Source organism: Rana temporaria, chromosome 9 (assembly GCF_905171775.1).
Source record: "Rana temporaria chromosome 9, aRanTem1.1, whole genome shotgun sequence".
Lineage (NCBI taxonomy): Eukaryota > Metazoa > Chordata > Amphibia > Anura > Ranidae > Rana > Rana temporaria.
This window is the reverse complement of record NC_053497.1, coordinates 57,921,714-57,943,859: the sequence shown is the minus strand read 5'-3', so window position 1 is coordinate 57,943,859 and position 22,146 is coordinate 57,921,714. Positions and strand designations below refer to the sequence as shown.

The window sequence follows — 22,146 nt, the reverse complement described above, 5'->3', positions numbered from 1 at the left end:
CCGGGGGGGTCCCACGTCTAGGCAGGGACGTACAGGTACGCCAATGTGCCTGTCCGTGCCATTCTGCCGACGTATATGTACATGCGGCGGTCCGGAAGTGGTTAATGACATTAAAAAAAACGTAATTTTTTACAACCCGAAAAACGGTCATGTGTACGTGGCATAAGACGTTTTTACAGCGCTTTCAATGGAGAGGGGCATTTTTGGAGTGTTTTTTTCAGCGCCCAAAAGCTGCTCCAAAGATGCTGCTTGCAGGACTGAAAGGGTCCATTGAGATGCATGGAGAGCGTTTTATGAGCGTTTTAATAGCGCTATTTTTAACGCTGTAAAAAACGCTTCAGTGTGAAAGGGGTCTAAGGGAGACTGCAGAGCAGAACTGGATGAGGAGAGAAGGTTTGCAGTCTTTATCAGAAGGAACAAGTGATTAGAAAAGAGGACGAAGAGAATGAGAAGGGCAGGGAGGAAAACGAGAAGGCTGCAGAAATAAATAGGAGTTGTCGGGGATGGATATCACTGGAAAAACCTGATTGGACATAACAGAAACCCGCAGCAAAGTGAATTAGTTGGCTTAGTGAAAACGAAGTAAGTAGTTCAAGCTTGTAGGAGTTAAAGAGACAAGGGAGGTGCAGAAGGGGGGTTGGATAGTGACAGGAAGGAGGGAGAAAAAGGGTGGAACAGAAAACAGAATTTAGAGGATAGGGAGAGAGAAGCTGACAATGAGGATTACCTAGTAAAGGGATAAAGTGGGAGAGAGTCACGTCAAGCGACGATACAGAGAAAACAGAAAAGAGGTGAAGTATCTGTTGCCAGTCCTTTGTCATATTTTAAATTCTTCATTAGAGCTAGCTAGAATGGTGTGACAGGTTCCATGAGCATTCATTAACACGGGCATGTATTTAAAAATATAATTTACAATTTGGACACATTCTTAATATCTAGTTGTAGTTATTGATAGGCAGAAACTATTAGACAATGATTAGTAATAACTTTTAGCAAAAGTATCATTTGATACCCATGGACTGAGTGTGATTTGTAACATACAGACTTGATGGGCGCACAATGATCCCTCGGCAAATGTGACATGGACGGGTGGCCTTCCCATTGAATCTCGGTAACCAAGGATGGAGCATACAATCCTAATGCCAGCACTTCTAAATCTGGATGCTCTACTGGACCTGGTCATCTGTGTATGCCATGAATTGGCCACCTCTCCACTGGCGCAGGAGACGTACATTGCGGATTTTCTGCACTGGGGTGAGTGTCTGTCGTTTTCATGAAACTTATGGCTTGGGTACCACATGTGGCTCCAGCGGCCCCTCTACAACCCTTCAGCCTGTTTATCTGACTACTTTCACCAATATGCATTTCTACCAAGCAGAGTTTGCCTATAAGGAGCTAATTCCATTCGTTTTTTTTGCACATTGACTAAATTACTTAGGGCCAGATTCTCAAAAGAGATACGACGGCGTATTTACTGATACACCGTCGTATCTCTGTTTTTGGCCCCTGGGTATCTATGCGTCTGATTCCTAGAATCATTTACGCATAGATACGGCGTAGATCCGACAGGTGTAAGTCACTTACACCGTCGGATCTTAGATGTAATTCTACGCTGGCCGCTAGGTGGCGTTTACGTTGATTTCTCATTTGACTATGCAAATGAGCCGATACGCCGATTCCCGAACGATTTTGCGCCGCCTCGTCGTCGTTTCCGTAAGCGTTATGCCGTGTACACACCATCACTTTATGTGATGAAAAAAAAAGACGTTTTTAAAAACGTCACTTTAAATGACCGTGTGTGGGGGGAAACGTCGTTTTATGTCTTGTGAAAAACAAAAACAAAAAATTGAAGCATGCTTCAATTTTATGTGTCGTTTTTCAAAACGTCGTATTTTACCTCACAGAAATTGACCATGTGTAGCAAAAAACGTTGTTTAAAACGACGTTTTTACACCCGCGCATGCCCAGAAGCTAGTTATGAAGCTAGCTTCAATGGAAAAACGTGGTGAACGTAACCTCGCTTTGCTAGAAGATTGTGAGAAAAACGAAAAAAATCGTCTTTGAAAATTGAAGTTTCAAAAATGTCTTTTTTTACTTCACAGAAAATGTTGTTTTTTTTCATCACATAAAGTGATGGTGTGTATGCGGCATTAGGTTACCCCTGCTATATGAGCGGTAACATTACGTCGGTCCGCCGTATGCCGCTAAGTATGGCCGTCGGGACAGCGTCAGGTTTTTCCGTCGTTTACGTAACTCGTCGCGAATAGGGCTGTGCGTTAATTACATTCACGTCGCAACCAATGTATTTGCGGCGTACTACGGAGCATGCGCAGTGGCCTACATTTAAGGCCGGCGCATGCGCAGTTTGTTCGCCACGGGGGCACTCTTGATTTAAATACAAGCCGCCCCCTTTGATTTACGCGGGGATACACCGGGCCATTTAGACTACGCCGCCGCAAATTACGGAGCAAGTGCTTGGAGAATACGGCACTTGCTCCAGTAAGTTGCAGCGGCGTAGTGTTAATGGCATACGCTCGTAGATACGCGGATCTACGAGAATCTGGCCCTTAGTGGTTCTGAAGCCGACAAAGGTTGGGAATCTCTACAATAAACTAATATTTGTTATCTTGATAAAGTTTCATCATATTGCATAACTGCATGAAATTAAGTTTAGAAACCACAGTGTAAAGTAAAGAGACTTCTTTGTTTTATGTGACTACTTAATAATGCTCCTTTGTGTGATCCTGTGACCGTACCATATGTGTACCAAAGCCATCATGCCAAGCTGGTATGCCTGTCATTTGGTCACATTTTGTTTCTGTAATTCTACATACAAAGTAAAAGAGAAAAACAAATGTAGTGCAACGAGCAGTAACTAGACAGCAACTACCAATCAAAGACTGACTTTCGTAGATTTGCTGCAGTAAGACTAAATATAGCCACACGTTACCATTTTTGTAAAAGTCAATTGTTTCTTCTGAATACATCAAAATCTTGTATTTTTAATTATTTTTCCGATGAGCCCAAAATCATCTGGATACAAAGGATTTTTGGGGAAGTTCCCGGCGTGCATTGCTCCCACTGACGTCACTAGGACGTCAGTGGTTGCACCTTGAGCGGGACTTGCGACGCGCGTGTTCGTGAATCGGCGTACGCAAACGACGTAGGAAAATTCAAATTCGACGCGGGAACGCCGGCTATACTTAACATTGGCTGCGCCTGATAAAAGAAGGGGTAAGTATACAACGGAAAACCGCTACGGAAACGACGTAAGAACACTGCGACGGGTCCGCGTACGTTCGTGAATTTGCGTATCTCGCTGATTTACATATTATTTATCGTAAATCAGCGGGAACGCCCCAGGCGCCATTTTTAAATTGAAAAAAAGATCCGACAGTGTAACACAGTGTAACACTGTCGGATCTAGCCCTATCTATGCGTATCTGATTCTATGAATCAGGCGCATAGATAGGACCATCGTATCTCTTTGTGAATCTGGCCCGGTGTTTTTATACTTGCACCTTTCTATCTCGTGTTCTCTCCTATTCTTGTTCTCAGTTAATGTATTCTGTATGATCTATATGCATATATATATGTTTACACACACTAGTCTGACTGGCTGGGTTGGTTGATAAGGCAGGGAGTGCCTTTGTCTGCTGCATAACGCCCTGTAATTAGAATTACATGTCTGGCTGTTGCATGAAGTATAACAAACCAAAGGGGCCTCATTCATCCCACAACGTGGTCATAATCAGATTTATCAGCACAAATATTGCAAAATTAAGTTATAAGACCTGCCCTGGCATTTATTCCATGCCAGGAGCCATATGAAAGCTGGGCGCTTTATCAATGATGGCACAGTTGGGAAGAACTTTTCAGTCTCATGTACACTGAGTTTTTTTTCAACTGCCCCTCAACTCTCCTCTATGTTATCTTATCTGTCCATGTACACAGGGTAGTTTACAGTCGTTTCTAGGCAGTTGAGTTAGAGGCATTTTTGGAACACAAAACAATGCGTTTAGCTGCGTTTCGTTTACAGGAGTTTTTCATTTTTGGCTATATAAAAATAAATAAAACTTTTTTTTTTTAAACGCAAATGAGGCAAAACGCCTGTAAACGTGGCAAAACTGACGTTTTGAAGGTTACTATCTTTCAAGTTAAACCGTTCAGGAGAGGTTGTAAAAACATCCCGTGTACATTAAGCCCAAGGCTTTAACTTGGTGCCAAATGCCTCTTGGGAGTTCTTTCCAGTTGTATGGCAGAGGCCACAAAATGCATGGCTGCACCTCTACCTTCCACCTAATGCCCTTCTTCTAGGGCTACACAGCAAGATAAGAGAAAATATTCTTGGCATCAGCTTGGTAGTGACACAATTCATTGTTTGCTAAAGTGTGGGACATGAGCCAATGGTGGTACATCCACCTTGTAGCTGGGATACTGCATGGCATGGATTTTTTAGCAAAATGACCTTGTGGGAAATATACCTACCCTAGTGTAAACTATCCATGGCAGATACCATGGGGAGTATGGTATAACAGTTTGTGTGGCTATTTTGGAGGAGAAAGTGTCCCACTAGGGCAGTGGTTCTCAACCCTCTAGTGCTGTGACCCCTTGATAAAATTTCCCAAGTTGTGGTGACCCCTAACAGTAAAATTATTTTCATAGCGTGGGTTAAAAGCACCCAAGGCAAGACAAGTAATTTGCGCCCCTAACCCGCAGGCATTTAGCCCTCCCTGAGTGATTTCCATTCGTACAGTATTAAAACCCCTTATGGTACATTTTAGGATGTACCACTCTTTTCTATTTGTTCTTCTTTCTTTCCCTTTCATCTCTCTCTATCCTAATTCCTTGTTTTTCCCCCCCCATCTTTCCCTCTGTCTTTCTTGCTCTCTATTTTTTTCCTTTTTCTCCCTTTTTCTTATCATCTCTCTTCCTGGGAGAACAGTGCAGCCTTCAGGAACAGTCCAGGATTTGGTGACCCCTGGCAAATCATCATTTGACCCCCGAGGGGGCCCGACCCCCAGGTTGAGAACCACTGCGCTAGGGTGCTTGGGGAATCTGAGATTAAAGCACCACACCAAAGTTTAATAATCAAGATATAGATTTATTCCAAGGTAAGATAAAAGCCTTGTCACAAAGCCAATGTGTTTTGGGGGTCAGATAAAACCTTAGTCGGGCCTTGAAATCAAATTAAAAATTTACTGGACTGACACAAAATATACTTTTTTTTTTATCAAGCAGAGTCCACCAGCAGCTAATTAGAACTGCTCTAACCGCGGCTGCTGACCAACACTGCTTTTTAGCAGCTTGGTAAAAAAAAAACAGCATATTTTGCATCAGTTTAGTAAAAATTACCTTCAATTTTAAGCCATAATTTAAGAGATGTTCTTCGAACCCTGAAACACAGTGGCTTTGTGATAATGTTTTTATCGTACCTTGGAATAAATCAGTGTCTGGACAATTAAACTTTGGTGTGGTGCTCAGGTCTCAGATTTCCTCAGTTACGAACCAAGGAGACTGTGGAAGTCCATTGGCATGGAGAAGCTGCCAGTCCAGACATCATATTTAAATAGTTTATATTTAAATGATCATAAGGTTCCAATGCTGTCTCAACACCAGGCTGCTAACAGTAATTGTGGGTCTGTGGCAGGTAGCACAAGTGATGGACAGTCACCAAATGGCCTTTGTGTGTGACCAATTTTTGGGCCACTCCATGCAATTACTTGTCAAATAATAACACATCGTGTCCTGTGTATTGATCAATATCTAGATAGACGTGAGCCAAAGTCAGGCCTACATGACAGTGAGAGGGGTCTCAGCGCCCATTTGACCCATATCTGGCATAAATGGCACCTTGTGCATCTTCACACTCTCCATAAAATGTATGTAATATGTCAGATTCTCTGAATTACATATGACTGTGTTGTAGTAGTAGTTGTTCATTTTTTGGGACTGATTTATTAAAATCACATCAAAATGGAATCTGTTGCCTACAATAACCAAAAATAACCCTTTTCTTTAATGAGGCCACATTAGTTGCTATGGGCAAGCGCTCAATTTTCCTCTGATCCAATTTTTTTCCCCAAGATCAGGCCTCTTTAAGTAGGGTCGGGTTCTGTACTTTAGGACCTCTCTGAGGCACGTGTAGAATGACTGCTCCTCATTCCAAGATTATGATGAAGTAGAGGTGACCATGCCGACTGTGTCTCTTAGGGAGAGGGAATGAGTTAATTCCCTAGACGGGGTGGGAGGTAACACTATTACATTAACCATATGTGGAGACTGTAAGAGCACAGACTGACAGAGGCCATATAAGGAAGAGGTCTTACACTGCTCCCCCTGGACTGAGTGCTCATACCTCTGTCCCCACACCCAGTGCTCTTTCCTTGTTTCCCCTCACAACCCCTGTCATGTTGTAATCATTGACCCAGGCGCAAGTGTTTCCCCCCTTCTAAGAATAAAGGGCCAGTAAATGATGAAAGTTGGCAATATGAAAGATATATTGATAACGTCTATATGAATGTATGTCATCATTTCATAATCTATTTGGACTGAAGGCTGCGATATCAGGTGCCGATGTATTCTAACATTAGCGAGCCTATTGAAAGGCATGGCAGTCAGTTCTTTTTCCATGGCTGATATTGTATTGTATGGCTGATATTGTAAAACAATAGGTTGCACTCTGGTATGCCAAAAATATTAATACAATGCGAATCATGCAATTCTGTCATGGAAAGGACGACTAAATACAAATTCTGAGCTGAATCAAGTATAATGCCGTGTACACACGATCGGACATTCCAACAACAAAACCGTAGATTTTTTTTATGACGATATGTTGGCTCAAACTTGTGTTGCATACACACGGTAACACAAATGTAGTCGGAAATTCCGAACGTCAAGAACGCGGTCACGTACAACACTACGACAAGCCGAGAAAAATTAAGTTCAATGATTTCGAGCATGCATCGAATTGATTCCAAGCATGCGTAGGATTTTTGTGCGTTGGAATTGGCTACAGACAATCAGAATTTCATATAAGAACTTTTGTTGTCGGAAAAATTGAGAACCAGCTCTCAAACATTTGTTGTCGGAAATTCTGACAGCAAATGTCCGATGGAGCATACACACGGTCGACCAAAAGCTCATATCGAACATTTGTTGTCGGAAATTCCGACCGTGTGTAGGTGGCATAAGAGTGTATATTGATATTTGTGGGTGAATATCCACAAATAATGTTTTAGGACATTGGACAGAATATATCTAAAATTAAAAGGTGTTTACTGGGAAGCATTTTTATTCGTCACACAACTTAACTTCCTGTCTAGTATTCTCACTGAAGGAAACTAATAGTTGTCAATCTGGATCCAACATTTGCCAAACATGTACCATATAGCAATATGCTACACAGTGGAGCGAATTAAATGTCATAGATCCCCATTTCTATACAGTTATGTCTACTATGTATTATTCCCTATAAGATGTGACCTCCCTTGTAGTGTTGGAAAAGCATTGAGTGGGGCCTGTGTTATATAAAAATATATGTGTGTGTCAGAGAGCTTTGCTTACCTGCAGGCCTCCAGGCGATGCTCCATTCAGTCTTCCTCCTCAGAGCCTGCAAGCAGGCAAAACGCTGACCTCCTCATGGTTCCAGGCTGCAGGCTGCAGTTTGCTGGAACAGAGAGGTCCCTTCCTCCCAAAATCCCCCCCCCCTCCCCCTGTCGGGAGGGGCATTTCCTGTTTGAGGTTGCTGGGGGGGAAGGGCGGGTCAGTGGCTTAAAGGAAGGGGCGGCCCTTCCTTGTTTGTTCCATCAATACTTTGGAACTGAGGAGAAAGACCAGAGCGGCAGCACGGGGCGCCGAGGACACACAGTGGCCAGAAAGGATATTGCAGTCTTCAGAGGACTGTTTTGTCAAGCCTAGAAATAGGCTGTTTCTTTTCCATCTCATAGTTTTTCTTTGCAATACTACTCAGGGGGACAGAATGTTTTTTCTTTCCTGGATTTGAAACAAAAACGAAAAAAAAAAAAAAAAAAAAAGTCATCTAGGGGAGAGGAAGCATTTTTTTATCCCCCAAACAGGTGTTTGGACAATTAACTTTTATAGTTCCAAATACCAATAGGTAGCAGGTGTACCTCGGTATTGTACCATGGTATGCCGCTGTTTTCCCTACAGGGAGCCTTGGGGCCATCGGGATCTGGGGCTGGAGCTGACGCGGGTCAGTCCAACCCTAAGATGGTCACGGAGGAGGTATTACTCACCTCTTTAAAAGAGATGCAGAAAAGCATGGGAAAAATGATATCCGCAGCTATGCGGGGCAGTAAGCGGAATAGATCTCCGTCGCCCGAGCGCGGACCCTCAGAAGAGGAGGTCCTTTCCTCAGGGGAATTGGACGACCTCTTGGACACGGACCAAGTAGGTTCAGGGATCGAAGACCCGGATACAGAGGAGTCTGGGGCAGTCTCCCTGAGGGAGAGCTGGTGGATTCAAGGATTGTCGGACTTGGTCCATAGGACATTCAACTTGCCAGTACCAGATCTCCAGGTATCGACGGTTTCAGCTTTGGGCTCACTGAGGGCGCCTCAAAGCAATGCTGTGTTTCCGATCCATCCTCTATTAGAGGGAATTTTGTTCCAAGATTGGAACAAGCCAGATAAGATCTTCTTACCACCTAAAAGGTTCTCTGTCCTATATCCTATGGAAGAAAATTTTTCCAAAAGATGGGCTACTCCTGCAGTGGACGCAGCCATCTCATGTGTTAACAGATCGTTAACATGCCCTGTAGAAAACATACAGGTGTTCAAGGATCCAGTTGATAAGCGCTTGGAAGCACTACTTAAGAACTCCTTCACTACTGCAGGGGCAGTAGTACAGCCAGCTGTGGCTGCGATTGGGGTCGCTCAAGCATTATCGGATCAATTTAAGCAGATGCTTAAACTTATTCCGGCCCAGCAGGCAGAAAAATTTTCGGATGTCCCTAAGGCCATATGTTTTACGGTAGACGCAATCAAGGATTCTATCCAGCAAGCGTCACGTTTATCGTTATCCCTTATCCATATGAGAAGACTCTTATGGTTAAAAAGCTGGGAGGCTGAGCCCCCATGCAAGAAGCTCCTGGTAGGGTTCCCCTTCCATGGAGGACGACTCTTCGGAGAAGACCTAGATAAATACATTCAGACCATTTCAAACAGCAAGAGTACTCTCTTGCCAACTAAGAAGAAGGTTCAGGGACCTGCGTTTAAACGACAGTATTCCCCTGGGCAGGGGCCCTCTAATGCCAAGCAGTATCGACGGCCTCCTGCAAAAGCAAACTTCGGCTTCAACAGCAGATCACAAGGACAGGCTGTTAGAGGCAAAAGGCAGTGGTTTCGCAAACCAGCAAAACCAGCCCCCAAGCCAACCTTATGAAGGGGCGCCCCCACCCACGAAGGTGGGGGGAAGGCTGCGACTCTTTTCAGAGATTTGGGAAGCCAGCATTCCCGACGAGTGGGTACGGTCTTCCGTGGCCACAGGCTACAAATTAGATTTCCTAAGGTTTCCTCCTCCTCATTTCCAGAAGTCGAGGATTCCAAACGATCCGGAAAAGGGAGCCGCATTAAGATCGGCATTAGATCATCTACTTTCCCAGGAAGTAATAGTAGAGGTACCAGTCCTGGAACAGGGGCTGGGTTTCTACTCCAACCTATTCATCATCCCAAAATCCAATGGAGATGTCAGGCCAATTTTGGACCTAAAGATGGTAAATGCATATCTAAAGATCCGCTCATTTCGGATGGAATCCGTGCGGTCAGCAGCTGCCACACTCCAGAAGGACGACTTCATGGCGTCCATAGACATAAAGGATGCCTACCTTCATGTTCCAATTTATCAGCCACATCAAAGATATCTACGCTTCATGGTGGCTTCGCGTCACTTCCAATTCGTGGCGCTTCCCTTCGGGTTGGCTACGGCCCCCCGGGTGTTCACGAAGGTCCTAGCTCCAATCCTAGCCAAACTAAGGATCCAAGGGGTCACGATCCTAGCATACCTGGACGACCTCCTAGTCATAGATCACTCGTCTCCCGGCTTGGAGCGAGCAGTGGCCCTCACGGTCCAATACCTCGAGAGGTTCGGCTGGGTCCTAAATCGAGAAAAGTCAGCTTTCCAGCCCACAAAGCAGTTGGAATATCTCGGCATGAGATTAGACACAGAACAACAAGGAGTGTTCCTACCTCTGAGGAAGGTAAAAGCCATCAAGGAATTAATCCTACTGGTTCTAAGCAAGAAAGAACCGACTATTCGCCTATGTATGAGGTTACTAGGCAAGATGGTGGCCACATTCGAGGCGGTACCATACGCCCAGAGCCACACTCGCATCCTACAGGCAGCCATCCTGTCAGCATGGAGCAGAAGGCCACAGGCCTTGGATATCCCGTTGCCGCTCTCATCAAGAGTCCGACAAAGTCTGTGTTGGTGGTTAGACCCTCAGAATCTACTGAAGGGGAGGTCTTTCAGCCCAGTGGCTTGGAAGATAGTGACCACAGACGCCAGCCTGACGGGCTGGGGAGCAATTTTGGATGGTTGCACTCACCAAGGTACTTGGGCAAAGCCAGAGAAGCAGTTGCCCATCAACATCTTGGAGCTCAGAGCTGCTCGACTAGCCCTCAGGGCTTGGACGTCAAAATTGCAGGGGTTCCCGGTGAGAATTCAATCAGACAATGCCACGGCCGTGGCACACATAAATCACCAAGGGGGAACCAGGAGTCAAGCCGCTCAGAGAGAGGTGAGCTTGATTCTTCTATGGGCAGAGGCTCATGTGCCCTGCATATCGGCAATATTCATTCCAGGAGTGGACAACTTTCAGGCGGACTTCTTAAGCCGCCAGACTCTATGGCCGGGGGAATGGTCTCTGCATCCACTAGTCTTTCAAGCACTCTGCCAAAGATGGGGAGTGCCGGACGTGGATATCATGGCATCGAGACTCAACAAGAAACTAGACAGGTTCATGTCCCGCTCAAGGGATCCGATGGCCTGCGGAACCGATGCGTTGGTTTGCCCTTGGCATCAGTTCAAACTTCTTTATGCGTTTCCCCCGCTCCAGTTACTACCCCGCCTGCTGCGCAGGATCCGGGTGGAGCACATACCAGTCATCCTGGTAGCTCCAGCATGGCCCAGAAGGGCATGGTACTCACTAATCTTAAGGATGGTAGTGGGAGACCCTTGGACTCTTCCTCTACGGCCAGACCTGCTATCACAAGGTCCGATCCTCCACCCTGCCTTACGGCATCTAAATTTGACGGCCTGGAAGCTGAATCCCTGATTCTCAGGGGTAGAGGTCTGTCTCAGAAAGTAATCTCTACCCTAATCAGAGCCAGGAAACCGGTCTCTAGGGTGATTTATTACAGGGTCTGGAAGGCCTATGTAGGCTGGTGTGAGTCCAAGCGATGGCTTTCTCGCAAATTTACCATCGATAGAGTATTAAGTTTTCTCCAGCTAGGAGTGGATAAAGGATTGGCATTAAGCACAATCAAAGGACAGATTTCTGCTCTGTCAGTGTGGTTTCAGCGGCCGCTGGCCACCCACTCGCTGGTTAAGACCTTCCTTCAAGGGGTCTTACGTATTAGACCTCCAGTTAAATCCCCGCTTTGTCCGTGGGATTTAAATCTTGTTCTGTCAAGTTTACAGAAACAACCGTTTGAGCCGTTGGCTGATATTCCTTTGGTTCTACTGACAAGGAAGTTAGTATTTTTGGTTGCCATAGTTTCCGCAAGAAGAGTTTCGGAGCTGGCAGCCTTATCCTGTAAGGAACCATATCTGGTTTTTCATAAGGACAGGGTCGTTCTCCGCCCTCATCCTTCCTTCCTTCCGAAGGTCATATCCAGTTTTCATTTGAACCAGGATTTGGTATTACCATCCTTCTTCCCTAAACCTACTTCCAGAAAGGAAGGGTTGCTGCATACCTTGGATATTGTCAGGGCCATGAAGGCCTATCTTAAAGCTACAAAGAAGATCCGGAAGACAGATGTGCTGTTCATTCTACCGGATGGGCCCAAGAAGGGGCAGGCAGCTGCAAAGTCCACCATTTCTAGGTGGATTAAGCAATTAATCACTCAGGCCTACGGCTTGAAAGGGTTGCCTCCTCCAGTATCATTAAAGGCTCATTCTACTAGAGCCATGGGCGCCTCCTGGGCAAAACACCACCAGATCTCTATGGCTCAAGTTTGCAAGGCGGCAACCTGGTCTTCTGTCCACACGTTTACAAAATTCTACAAGTTGGACGTAAGAAGGAATACTGATACTGCCTTCGGGCAGGCAGGCAGTGCTGCAGGCTGCAGTTTGAGACCCTCGGATTCCGGGGGCTCCTCTTGTTCGAGTTAAATTTAAAAATTTTATTTTTCTCAACTAAGTTGGATTTATTATGATTTGAGTATATCTCTAAATTAAATCCTTTTGTCTTGGAGATGTTCTCCCTCCCCTCATTATACATACACAACTGCAAATATATACACGCTATATACACTATATTACCAAAAGTATTGGGACACCTGCCTTTACACGCACATGAACTTTAATGTCATCCCAGTCTTAGTCCGTAGGGTTCAATATTGAGTTGGCCCACTCTTTACAGCTACAACAGCTTCAATTCTTCTGAGAAGGCTGTCCACAAGGTTTACGAGTGTGTCTGTAGGAATGTTTGACCATTCTTCTAGAAGTGCATTTGTGAGGTCAAGCACTGTATTGGACAAGAAGGCCTGCCTTGCAGTCTCTGCTCTAATTCATCCTAAAGGTTTTCTATTGGGTTGGGGTCAGGACTCTGTGTAGGCCAGTCAAGTTCCTTCATCCCAAATTCACTCATCCATGTCTTTATGGACCTTGCTTTGTGCACTGGTGCGCAGTCATGTTGGAACAGAAAGGGCCAACCCCAAACTGTTCCCACAAAGTTGGTAGCATGAAATTGTCCAAAATTTCTTGATATACTGATGTCTTAAGAGTTCCCTTCACTGGAACTAAGGGGCCAAGCCCAAGCCCTGAAAAGCAACTCCACACCATAATCCCCCCTCCACAAAATGATTTGGACCAGTGCACAAAGCAAGGTCCATAAAGACATGAATGACTAAGTTTGGGGATTAGGGACTTGACTGGCCTACACAACCCAATAGAACACCTTTGGGATGAATTGGAGAGCAGACTGTGAGCCAGGCCCTCTCATCCAACATCAGTGCCTGACCTTAGAAATGCAGTTCTGGAAGAATGGTCAAACATTCCCATAGACAGACTCCTAAACATTGTGGACAGCCTTCCCAGAAGAGTTGAAGCTGTTATGCAAAGTGTGGGCCAACTCAATATTGAACCCTACGGACTAAGGCTGGGATGCCAATAAAGTTTATGTGCGTGTAAAGGCAGGTGTCACAATACTTTTGGTAATATAGTGTAGGTACCATTTTTCCTTTTAGGTTCAGGGCCTAATGTTGTTCCATTTGTGACATCTTTTTTTGACTCCCTTGTTGACTGACCGCATGAACAAGAATAGCTTACTAGCAAGTGATAATGATCGTCTAGAGCCCTATCTACATACATAGTTGGGATGGAATATCTAACACATGTGGATTTAAATCCCTTTTGACTTCCTAGAGTCATAAGACATGCTCAGTCTTTGTTCTCAATTGTGTACCCTCATACCTTTCTTACCCCATGTGACACAAGGCAGCCCCCTCTCTGTCATCAACCCTTCACTTCTTCCTACACTGTTCCCACCTATCATTTACCCTGTCCTTTCCCACATTTCCCCTCTTTGTCTGTTGGTCATGCTAAACTAAACCCTCCCCATTCTATATCTCCTTTTCTTGTTTAATCCTGATGGCTTATGTTATTGAGGTAAATGTATAAAGAAAAGACAGAGGGCTAGATTCAGATAGGTTAGCGGATCTTTAGATCTGCGTGACCTATCTGATTTACGTTATGCCGCCGCTATTTTTTGAAGCAAGTGCTTTATTCATAAAGTTGTGGCGGCGTATCGTAAATCCCCCGGCGGAATTCAAATTCTGCGGCTAGGGGGCGTGTACTATTTAAATCAGGCGCGTCCCCGCGCCGATCGAACAGCGCATGTGCCGTCCGCAAATTTACCCAGCGTGCATTGCTCCAAATGACGTCGCAAGGACGTCATTGGTTTCGACGTTAATGTAAATTACGTCCGGCCATATTCGCGAACGACTTACGCAAACGATGTAAAAAAATCAAAACTCGCGGCGGGAGCGACGGCCATACTTAACATAGGATACTCCGCACTTACCCATGCTATAGCAGGGGTAACTTTCCGCCGGAAAAAGCCGAACGCAAACGTCGTAAAAAAAAAAACGCCGGGCGGTCGTTTGTTTCTGAATCGGCGTAAATGCTCGTTTGCATATCCGACGCGTAAAAGATATGGAAGCGCCACCTAGCGACCGGCCTGGAATTGCAGCCTAAGATCCGACGGTGTAAGTCACTTACACCTGTCGGATCTTAGGCATATCTATGCGTAACCTGATTCTATGAATCAGGCGCATAGATACGACGGCCGGACTCAGAGATACGACGGCGTATCAGGAGATACGCCGTCGTATCTTCTTTCTGAATCCGGCCCAGAATCTGGAGCAGCTATGCATCACAATCTATAGGCTTTTATTTTTCATTTTCAAACCTTAAAGTGGTTGTAAACCTCAGAAATATGAACAAAGCATATCCCTCTATAGTGTGTATGTGTCTCAGTCTAGAGAACAAAGTGTTATTTCATTTCTGTCCGCTGCCTTGTTCCTCTGATATAATCATGAGTTACTTTTGATGGGTTTTACTTCCTCTTTATTCACCTGCAAAGTAAAAGCATAATGGGCTAGGATGCATCGCATAGCCCACTATGTTGCACTTACCTGCAAACAAAGCCTGCGATGTCCCTGCTGGTGGCCACATCCATCTTCACCCCCTCATTTTTGCAGGCCCGCGGATTTCGGCTCTGTGACTGGCTGGAGTCCCGTGACGTCACTGCGCGAGAGACAACGGTCACAGCACAGGCCCTATAGTAATGGCACAATCATGTCCTTTCTTTAGTGCGCATGCGCCGATGATGTCAGCGCAAGCATATATCGTAAATATCTCCTAAACCATTCAGATTTAGGTTTAGGTGACATTTCCAGTACCTACAGGTAAGCCTTATTATAGGCTTACCTGTAGGTAAAAGTGGTGTGTAAGGCTGGGTTCACACTACTACACCACTTTCATCCTACTTTGCTCTGCTACATTGGTCCTACATTGGTCCTACATCCATCCTACTTTCATGAACAGGATACTACTTTGGTCCGACTTCAATGATATTCAATGGGCCTGAAGTAGGATCAATGTAGGACCAAAAGTAGTACAGGGAGCATTTTCAAAGTCGGACCGACTTGTGTAGGACGCTACAAGACGCTCTCATAGGGAAACATTGAACACAGAGCAAAGTAGGATGAAAGTAGTGTAGTAGTGTGAACCCAGCCTAATGCCGCGTACAGACGGTCATTTTTTGTGATGAAATAAAATGACATTTTTAAAAATGTCAATTAAAATGATCGTGTGTGGGCAAAATGTCATTTTATGTCTTCTGAAAAATGACAAAAAAAAAATTCGAACATGCTCGAATTTTTTGTGTCGTTTTTCAAAATGTCATTTTTTGTGTCAATGAAAATGATAGTGTGTGGGCAAAACTACGTTTTTAAACCCGCACATGCCCAGAAGCAAGTTTTGAGACGGGAGCTAAAACTACCATTCATAATGGAGTAAGCACATTCATCACGCTGTAACAGACAAAAAAGCACGAATCATCTTTTACTAACAAGTAACCAGCTAAAAGCAGCCTCAAGGCGAATAGAACTTCCCCTTTAGAGTGCCGTCACTTTGTTCATCATTTTTCAAAATGATGGTGTGTATGCTACATCGTTTTTGAAAATGAAGTTTCAAAAATGTCGTTTTTTTTCATCACTTCAAACGTCATTTTTTTTTCATCACAAAAAATGACCGTCTGTATGGGGCATAAGGGTTTACAACCACTTTAACTGAACAGGTTGAAGATGGAAGCTGATTGGTTTCCACGCACAGCTGCTCCAAATTCTGTCTGCTCCAGTTCAGATAAATTACCCCTTATATCTTTTGCATCAAATGCCTTTATACTGTATATTTTACTTTGGTCTATGACTTTGTATGCTTGAAAATTGAATAAAACAATTGCTCAGCTGTGCATTTTTACTGCCCCCAAACAGCCAAAGAGCTTTGAAAATGAAAAGATAGATGCTAATTGGTTGCCATATACAGCTGCTTCAGATTCTGTCTGCTCCAGTCTTAGTAAATACACCTCACTGAGTCCAACACTTTCTGTCCCCTCTTCATACAGAAAACAACACACATATTCAAAATCATTCTTTACACTGTCATTTTTATCAGATATTTTACAAAGGGTGGCCATCAGTCTGCCATCTCCCCATTCCTAAAGTTATCTTTAGACTCTACAAGTCCTTTCTACAGTTTGTCTTCCTATCACTGATCTTCAGGTAGGAATATCTTGCCACTGGTTATTCACTTCACACAAAGGCTGTTCTTGTTCACTCTGCACTCCCGATGGTTAGAAATGCTGCTGATCATACTCAGCACTCCGTTCCCCATGTAGTCAGGAGTAAATGGGCCTCTAAAGCACTCAGTGCTGTTTTCATGTGTATAAGATCATGCAGGACACGTGTTCTGTTCATGTGGTTCCAGATAGCATACGAAGAACACTCTGTATACTGTTAATGTAGTACAGGATAGTTTATTGAGGCTGTTTAGAGCTCTGTTAATATGGAACAGGCTTGGCTATGGAAGGCATTATGTGCAATTCTCTCTTTTCATAGTGCAAGTCAAATGGAACTTGATTTGCACAAGTTACTGCTTTCCTTATGTTGTGTGCTTAAAGACAGCTGTACCTATTTTATATTGCTACATGCACACCCCCACTCTCCAAGTTAAATAGTGTTATCTTCTTCTTCCTCTAGATGACTACTTACCTCTGTAGCAAAGCAGGTTCCTCCTTAGATGTATATACTTTATATTAAGACTAGAAATCCTTGGTGTGCAGCCTCATGTAAGTAAATAGGAACACAATGTGAATGCATGGCCATGGCTGAAATATCAATGAAGACCACAGTTCTGCAACAGAGGTACAGTAAGTAAACATCTGGCAGGGTGGGGGTTTAGCACTGTGTAGCTTAGGGAGCTGGGAGTGTGGATAAGGCAATGTAACATAGTGAGACAAGGAGGGATAACCCTATACAGGGAGTCCCCGAGTTACGAACATCCGACTTGCGTACGACTCCTACTTACGAACGGGAGGCTGCGTGGCCACTTTTAGACGGCGGGCACATTCGACGGAACCTATTAGACAGGGCCTTTTCGACGGTGGGTACATTCGACTGAACACCGGAAAACAACGTATCTGCCGTTCTGCGCATGCTGTTTTTCCGACTTAAGAACATATTTGACTTAAAGCGGGGGTTCACCCGTACATAAGAATTTTTCCCCTTAGATGGATGCTCGTTTTGTCTAGGGGAATCGGCTAGTTGTTTTTAAATATGAGCTGTACTTACTGTTTACGAGATGCATCTTCTCCGCCGCTTCCGGGTATGGGCTGCGGGACTGGGCATTCCTATTTTGATTGACAGTCTTCCGAGAGGCTTCCGACGGTCGCATCCATCGCGTCACGATTTTCCGAAAGAAGCCGAACGTCGGTGCGCAGGCGCAGTATAGAGCCGCACCGACATTCGGCTTCTTTCGGCTACTAGTGACGCGATGGATGCGACCGTCGGAAGCCTCTCGGAAGACTGTCAATCAAGAAGGAACGCCCGCTCCCGAAGACCCATACCCGGAAGCGACGGAGAAGATGCATCTCGAAAATGGTAAGTACGGCTCATATTTTAAAACAACTAGCCAATTCCCCTAGACAAAACGAGCAGGAATCTAAGGGGAAAAGAGAAAAAAAAACTTAATTGGGTGAACTCCCGCTTTAAGAACAAACCTACAGTCCCTAGCCCATTCGTAACTTGGGGACTGCCTGTAGAACAATTAACCCCTTGTGGTGCAACATATTGTTTATCTTTGGCTTGCAATCTGAGCACCAGGCTCTCCCCATGAAAAAAATAATGACTGTCCAGGGCAGGACTGCTTGTTTACCAAAATAAACACTACAGGTACACCTTCAGCAATGTAAAATTTAATATCATTGGAAGCTGCTTTCTGTGACCACACACTTTGTAAGGTTCCAAATTGAAGCGGAACTAAACCCTTCTTTCCTTTACAACCAAGGCACTTGCCACCTTAGCCTCTGTTGGATCTACAGTTGTCATGTGCTGCAGATGTAAACAGTTTTGACACCTGCCATTTGATAACTTGACAGTTTGGTTCCAAGTAGAAGCAGCTGTGACAGCTATTATTTACGACATGCCTTAAATGCAACTGTTTTGAAAATCACTTAAATCAATGGGTTTGATTCTCCTTTAACTTCAATAGAGAAACCCTTCCCATGGCTTCTCTTCACATCCATTTCCTAACTATGGGGTACAGTCCAGCTTGCCTTCCCTCGTCATTAGAGAGCAGTGCAAACTCTTCCCCCAAAGAGGAGTGCACAGCCCAGCGCCAAATTCCAACCAGACCTGATTATTTAAATACCTCTGTAGTCAATCACATTTGGTCAGTTCCCATGGCCATTCTCTCTCAAGAGGGAAATATGTATAAGGTGCTTTTATCACTCTTGACAACCCCTATGAAGTTGGATTTGCCGGATCTAAAGCTGTTAAAGTATCTCAGGGCAAATATGATTGCCTAAAAAATATTCTAAGGCTTCTGTTAGAGACCTCCCCAGGTTCTGCTCCAGCAGGCCATCTGTGGGTACCTCTTCCTACGCTATCCCAGATCTGCGGTCGTGTGGAGACAGGCATATGTCCCAGTCCACTGCAGTTTCCAGGTCAACAAACATCTAATAGGGTAGATGTTTGTCGCACAGTCTCTACGGCTCTCCCAAATGGGATAATGGTGACACAAGTTGAACCACTAGATCAGACTCTGTGTGGGACAGTGACAAGACCCTAACCTTATTAACATTATCAGAGGCCAGTGGGTCTTCTTGAGATGATTGAACTCCAGTAGCCAAGGGAAAATCATTCCACAGCCCTCTTGGAAAAACACCTGCAGGACAAGGGTTTAGTGCCGGAGTCTCATCCTGTTTCTCCACACTAGGGTCCTCCTTTTTAAGGCCTTGCAGAGTCTCTAAACCTGATTCAGGTTTTTCATCTCAAGTCAGAAGTCTCCACCCGCTCAGGCAGAAGCTGGAACATAAAATGTCAACAGCTATCACAGCGAGCCCAAGCAATAATCTTCAACAAGATCAAAAAACAACCCAGATAGACTGGCAACAATACTTTCATCATGCCATAATGACAGAGAGCCAGGCTTCTTACAGGGTGGAAGCAAAGACCTGTGCTGGGACAAGGCTTTCCACTGACCGCCATGATGATAAGCTGTTGCACATGAGCCTGTCGCTCACTAGTTTCTCTCCCCCACAGAAAGATTGGCACTCAACAGTTTTAAGACATCACGGCTTCTCCCTGCCAGCCCAATTCAATGGGCACTTTTGGTCCTGTTGGTAAACACAAAATGAAGGCTCTGTTTACACTACTGCGAGTTGTTGTGCGACTTGACACATGTGAACCCATGTATTTTAATGGTCCCCGTTCTAATTGGTGTGACTCAAGTCGCAGTGACTCCAAAAAAGGTTCTTGCACTACTTTTGTTCTGACTTGTTCTCACATGGTTTTCACTGGTCGCATGATATTGCATCAAAAATCGTATTGAAAAGTCGTATTGTAAATCACGTGACTTTGGTATTGCAATAGTGGAAACAGAGCCTAAATAAAGTGAGGCAGAAGGGGTAATCTTGTTGAGCAATTAACCCTTTTGTGGTGATTATCACTTATCTTCTGCTCAGGGCAGTTAGAAATTTACCACCTGAGCACTAGACTTTCCTTTCCAAACACGAGTCATTGTGGATGTTCCAATCTAAGGTCCCCACTGTAGCTTCACTGTAATCTTTTGCACCTTATGAAGATACCCACTTTGTAAGGTTACAAATAACTTCAATGGAGAGACCAACATCCACACAGTATTCCTGGCTTCTGTCCACATCCATTTTCCAACTAAGAGTGGGGTACAGAAAAACTTTCTTACCCTCTCTTTTTAGGTAGCTGTCCAAATGCTTCCCTAAGCTGCATTCACACCTAGGCGACAAAACGCCTGAAGCGCGACGCCCGTGCCGCTGGAGGGGAGAATTTCCATTGATGTCTATGAGATGGTTCACATCACATAAACGCCGTACGCCTGCCGCCTGAAAACAAGTCCCGGACCCTTTTTTTCAGGCGGCATTGGCGTTCGGCCATAGACATCAATGTAAATTCTTTGTGGGAAAAAAGTAAACTAATCGCGGCAAAATACGCCGCGTACGCGGCGTTACAATGTGAATGGAGCCTTGTTAAGGGGAGCACACAACCTTGCACTGTGTGCCTTCACATGTTGTCCTATGTGCAGGCTCTTTGTTGAAAATAATCACTCTGCTGTTCCGCTGCCTGCAGAAAAGGACCCCATAAATCCACCCGCCCCTCTTTATACACCATGTCCTGAGCAGTATGAGCAGCAGTAAAAGGTCTACAAACAAATTAGAGTTAGGGGACCTCAACTTAAAGGACCTTTCATCCTGTTACAGCAATAGTTAGCACCTGCTTCTTTACATTTAAAGTACTTCCAGTGCTCATTTCATGCGTTACTTGATAGGTATAGAGGTAACTCAATGTAATGTATTTTTGTGTGTAATGTAATAGGTATGAAATAAATTCAATGCTCTCTTTCCTAATATAGTGCAGGGTAAGTTATAGAGTTCCTATTGTAAAATTAACCAACAGCAACCATCAGAATGTATCCTAAAGTGTTTTGACAAATTCAATTCTAATTAGTTCTGCAATTAAGTATTTAGAACTCTATATTAAATAGTGTTCTCCTCTTCCTCAGATGGTTGGCAATGTATAGCCAAATGTGGATTTCAGCGTTCTATTTTTGTGGTCCAGAACCAATGGAAAAATCACATACTGTTCTAAACCTTTACTACTATTGATACATAGTACCTATTCAAGGACCACTTTATTATAAATAATAGAACTGATTCTGTACCACATAATAAATCTAGTAAGAAGGGGAGTTAATGGAGGAAGCTTAAATAAGTCAGTGCCATATACCATATGTTATGGTCCACCATAAACAAATATTAACCTAAAGCCAATCACCCTCCACCCAACCAGATAACCAGGTGTATAGGGTTATAAAATCAAACCCTTGTTTTACATGGTGACCTGTTTGTCAGATAAAGCTTGTGCTCCGTACACACGATCGGAATATCGTACGACAAATCGTACAACTTTTTTTGCTTAATAGTCGCAAGTAGAAATTAAATAGGTTATTAAATTTACAAATTCTCGTACGACAGAAAAAAAAAATCCAAAGTGATGTCATGTGTTGTAATGTATTTGTATTGTATTTTCGGACAACAACTGTACTGACTAAACGAAAATCTTACAATCTGGTACCGTACGAGAAATTTTCGTGCATGTCCGATAAAATAATATCGAATGAACTGTCATGATCGGCTCTCGAAAGCTCTGTACTAACGATCTGATTATGGTACGATTCTTCCTCGGATGACATTTTTCGTACGATATTCGGATCGTGTGTACGGGGCATTAGTGTTAACAGAATTAAAACATATCTGGTCTACAAAACAAAAAATATAATATGCTGCAGCTTTCCTTAGATGTAGTGGCTGCATTGTTTATTTTTTTCATGAATTGTTCCCTTTATTTGAACCTAGTCATCCTACCAGTAACATTCTCCCTGTTCTAGGGTGACAATACTAAGGCCTCTTTCAGACAGGGCAGATCCGTTGGATGGACTCCGCTAGCTCAGATCCCTGCTGAGCAGGCGGATGACAGGTCCGTCTCTGCTCACTGTATAGGGATGGACCTGTCAGAGCCCCTCTGTTCTCTATGGGGAGATCGGATGAAAATGGACAGCCTGTCTGTTTTCATCCAATCCCAT

The 22,146-nt window shown here is 44.2% G+C and overlaps 1 protein-coding gene across 3 annotated transcripts in view; it reads left to right on the top strand.

The window, feature by feature from the left end:
* The first annotated feature begins 617 nt into the window (after positions 1 to 617).
* DMPK (DM1 protein kinase) overlaps positions 618 to 22,146 on the top strand; it is a 69,485-nt gene continuing 47,956 nt past the window's right edge. For 2 of the 3 annotated variants that reach the window (XM_040323565.1, XM_040323566.1), the window contains exons 1-2: positions 619 to 791; positions 1,044 to 1,254. In XM_040323565.1, the coding sequence (XP_040179499.1) occupies positions 1,122 to 1,254 (133 nt within the window). In that variant the 5' untranslated portion in view covers positions 619 to 791; positions 1,044 to 1,121. Of the gene's footprint in view, positions 792 to 1,043; positions 1,255 to 22,146 lie in introns of all 3 variants that reach the window. The other variant, XM_040323564.1, reaches the window with a different exon arrangement.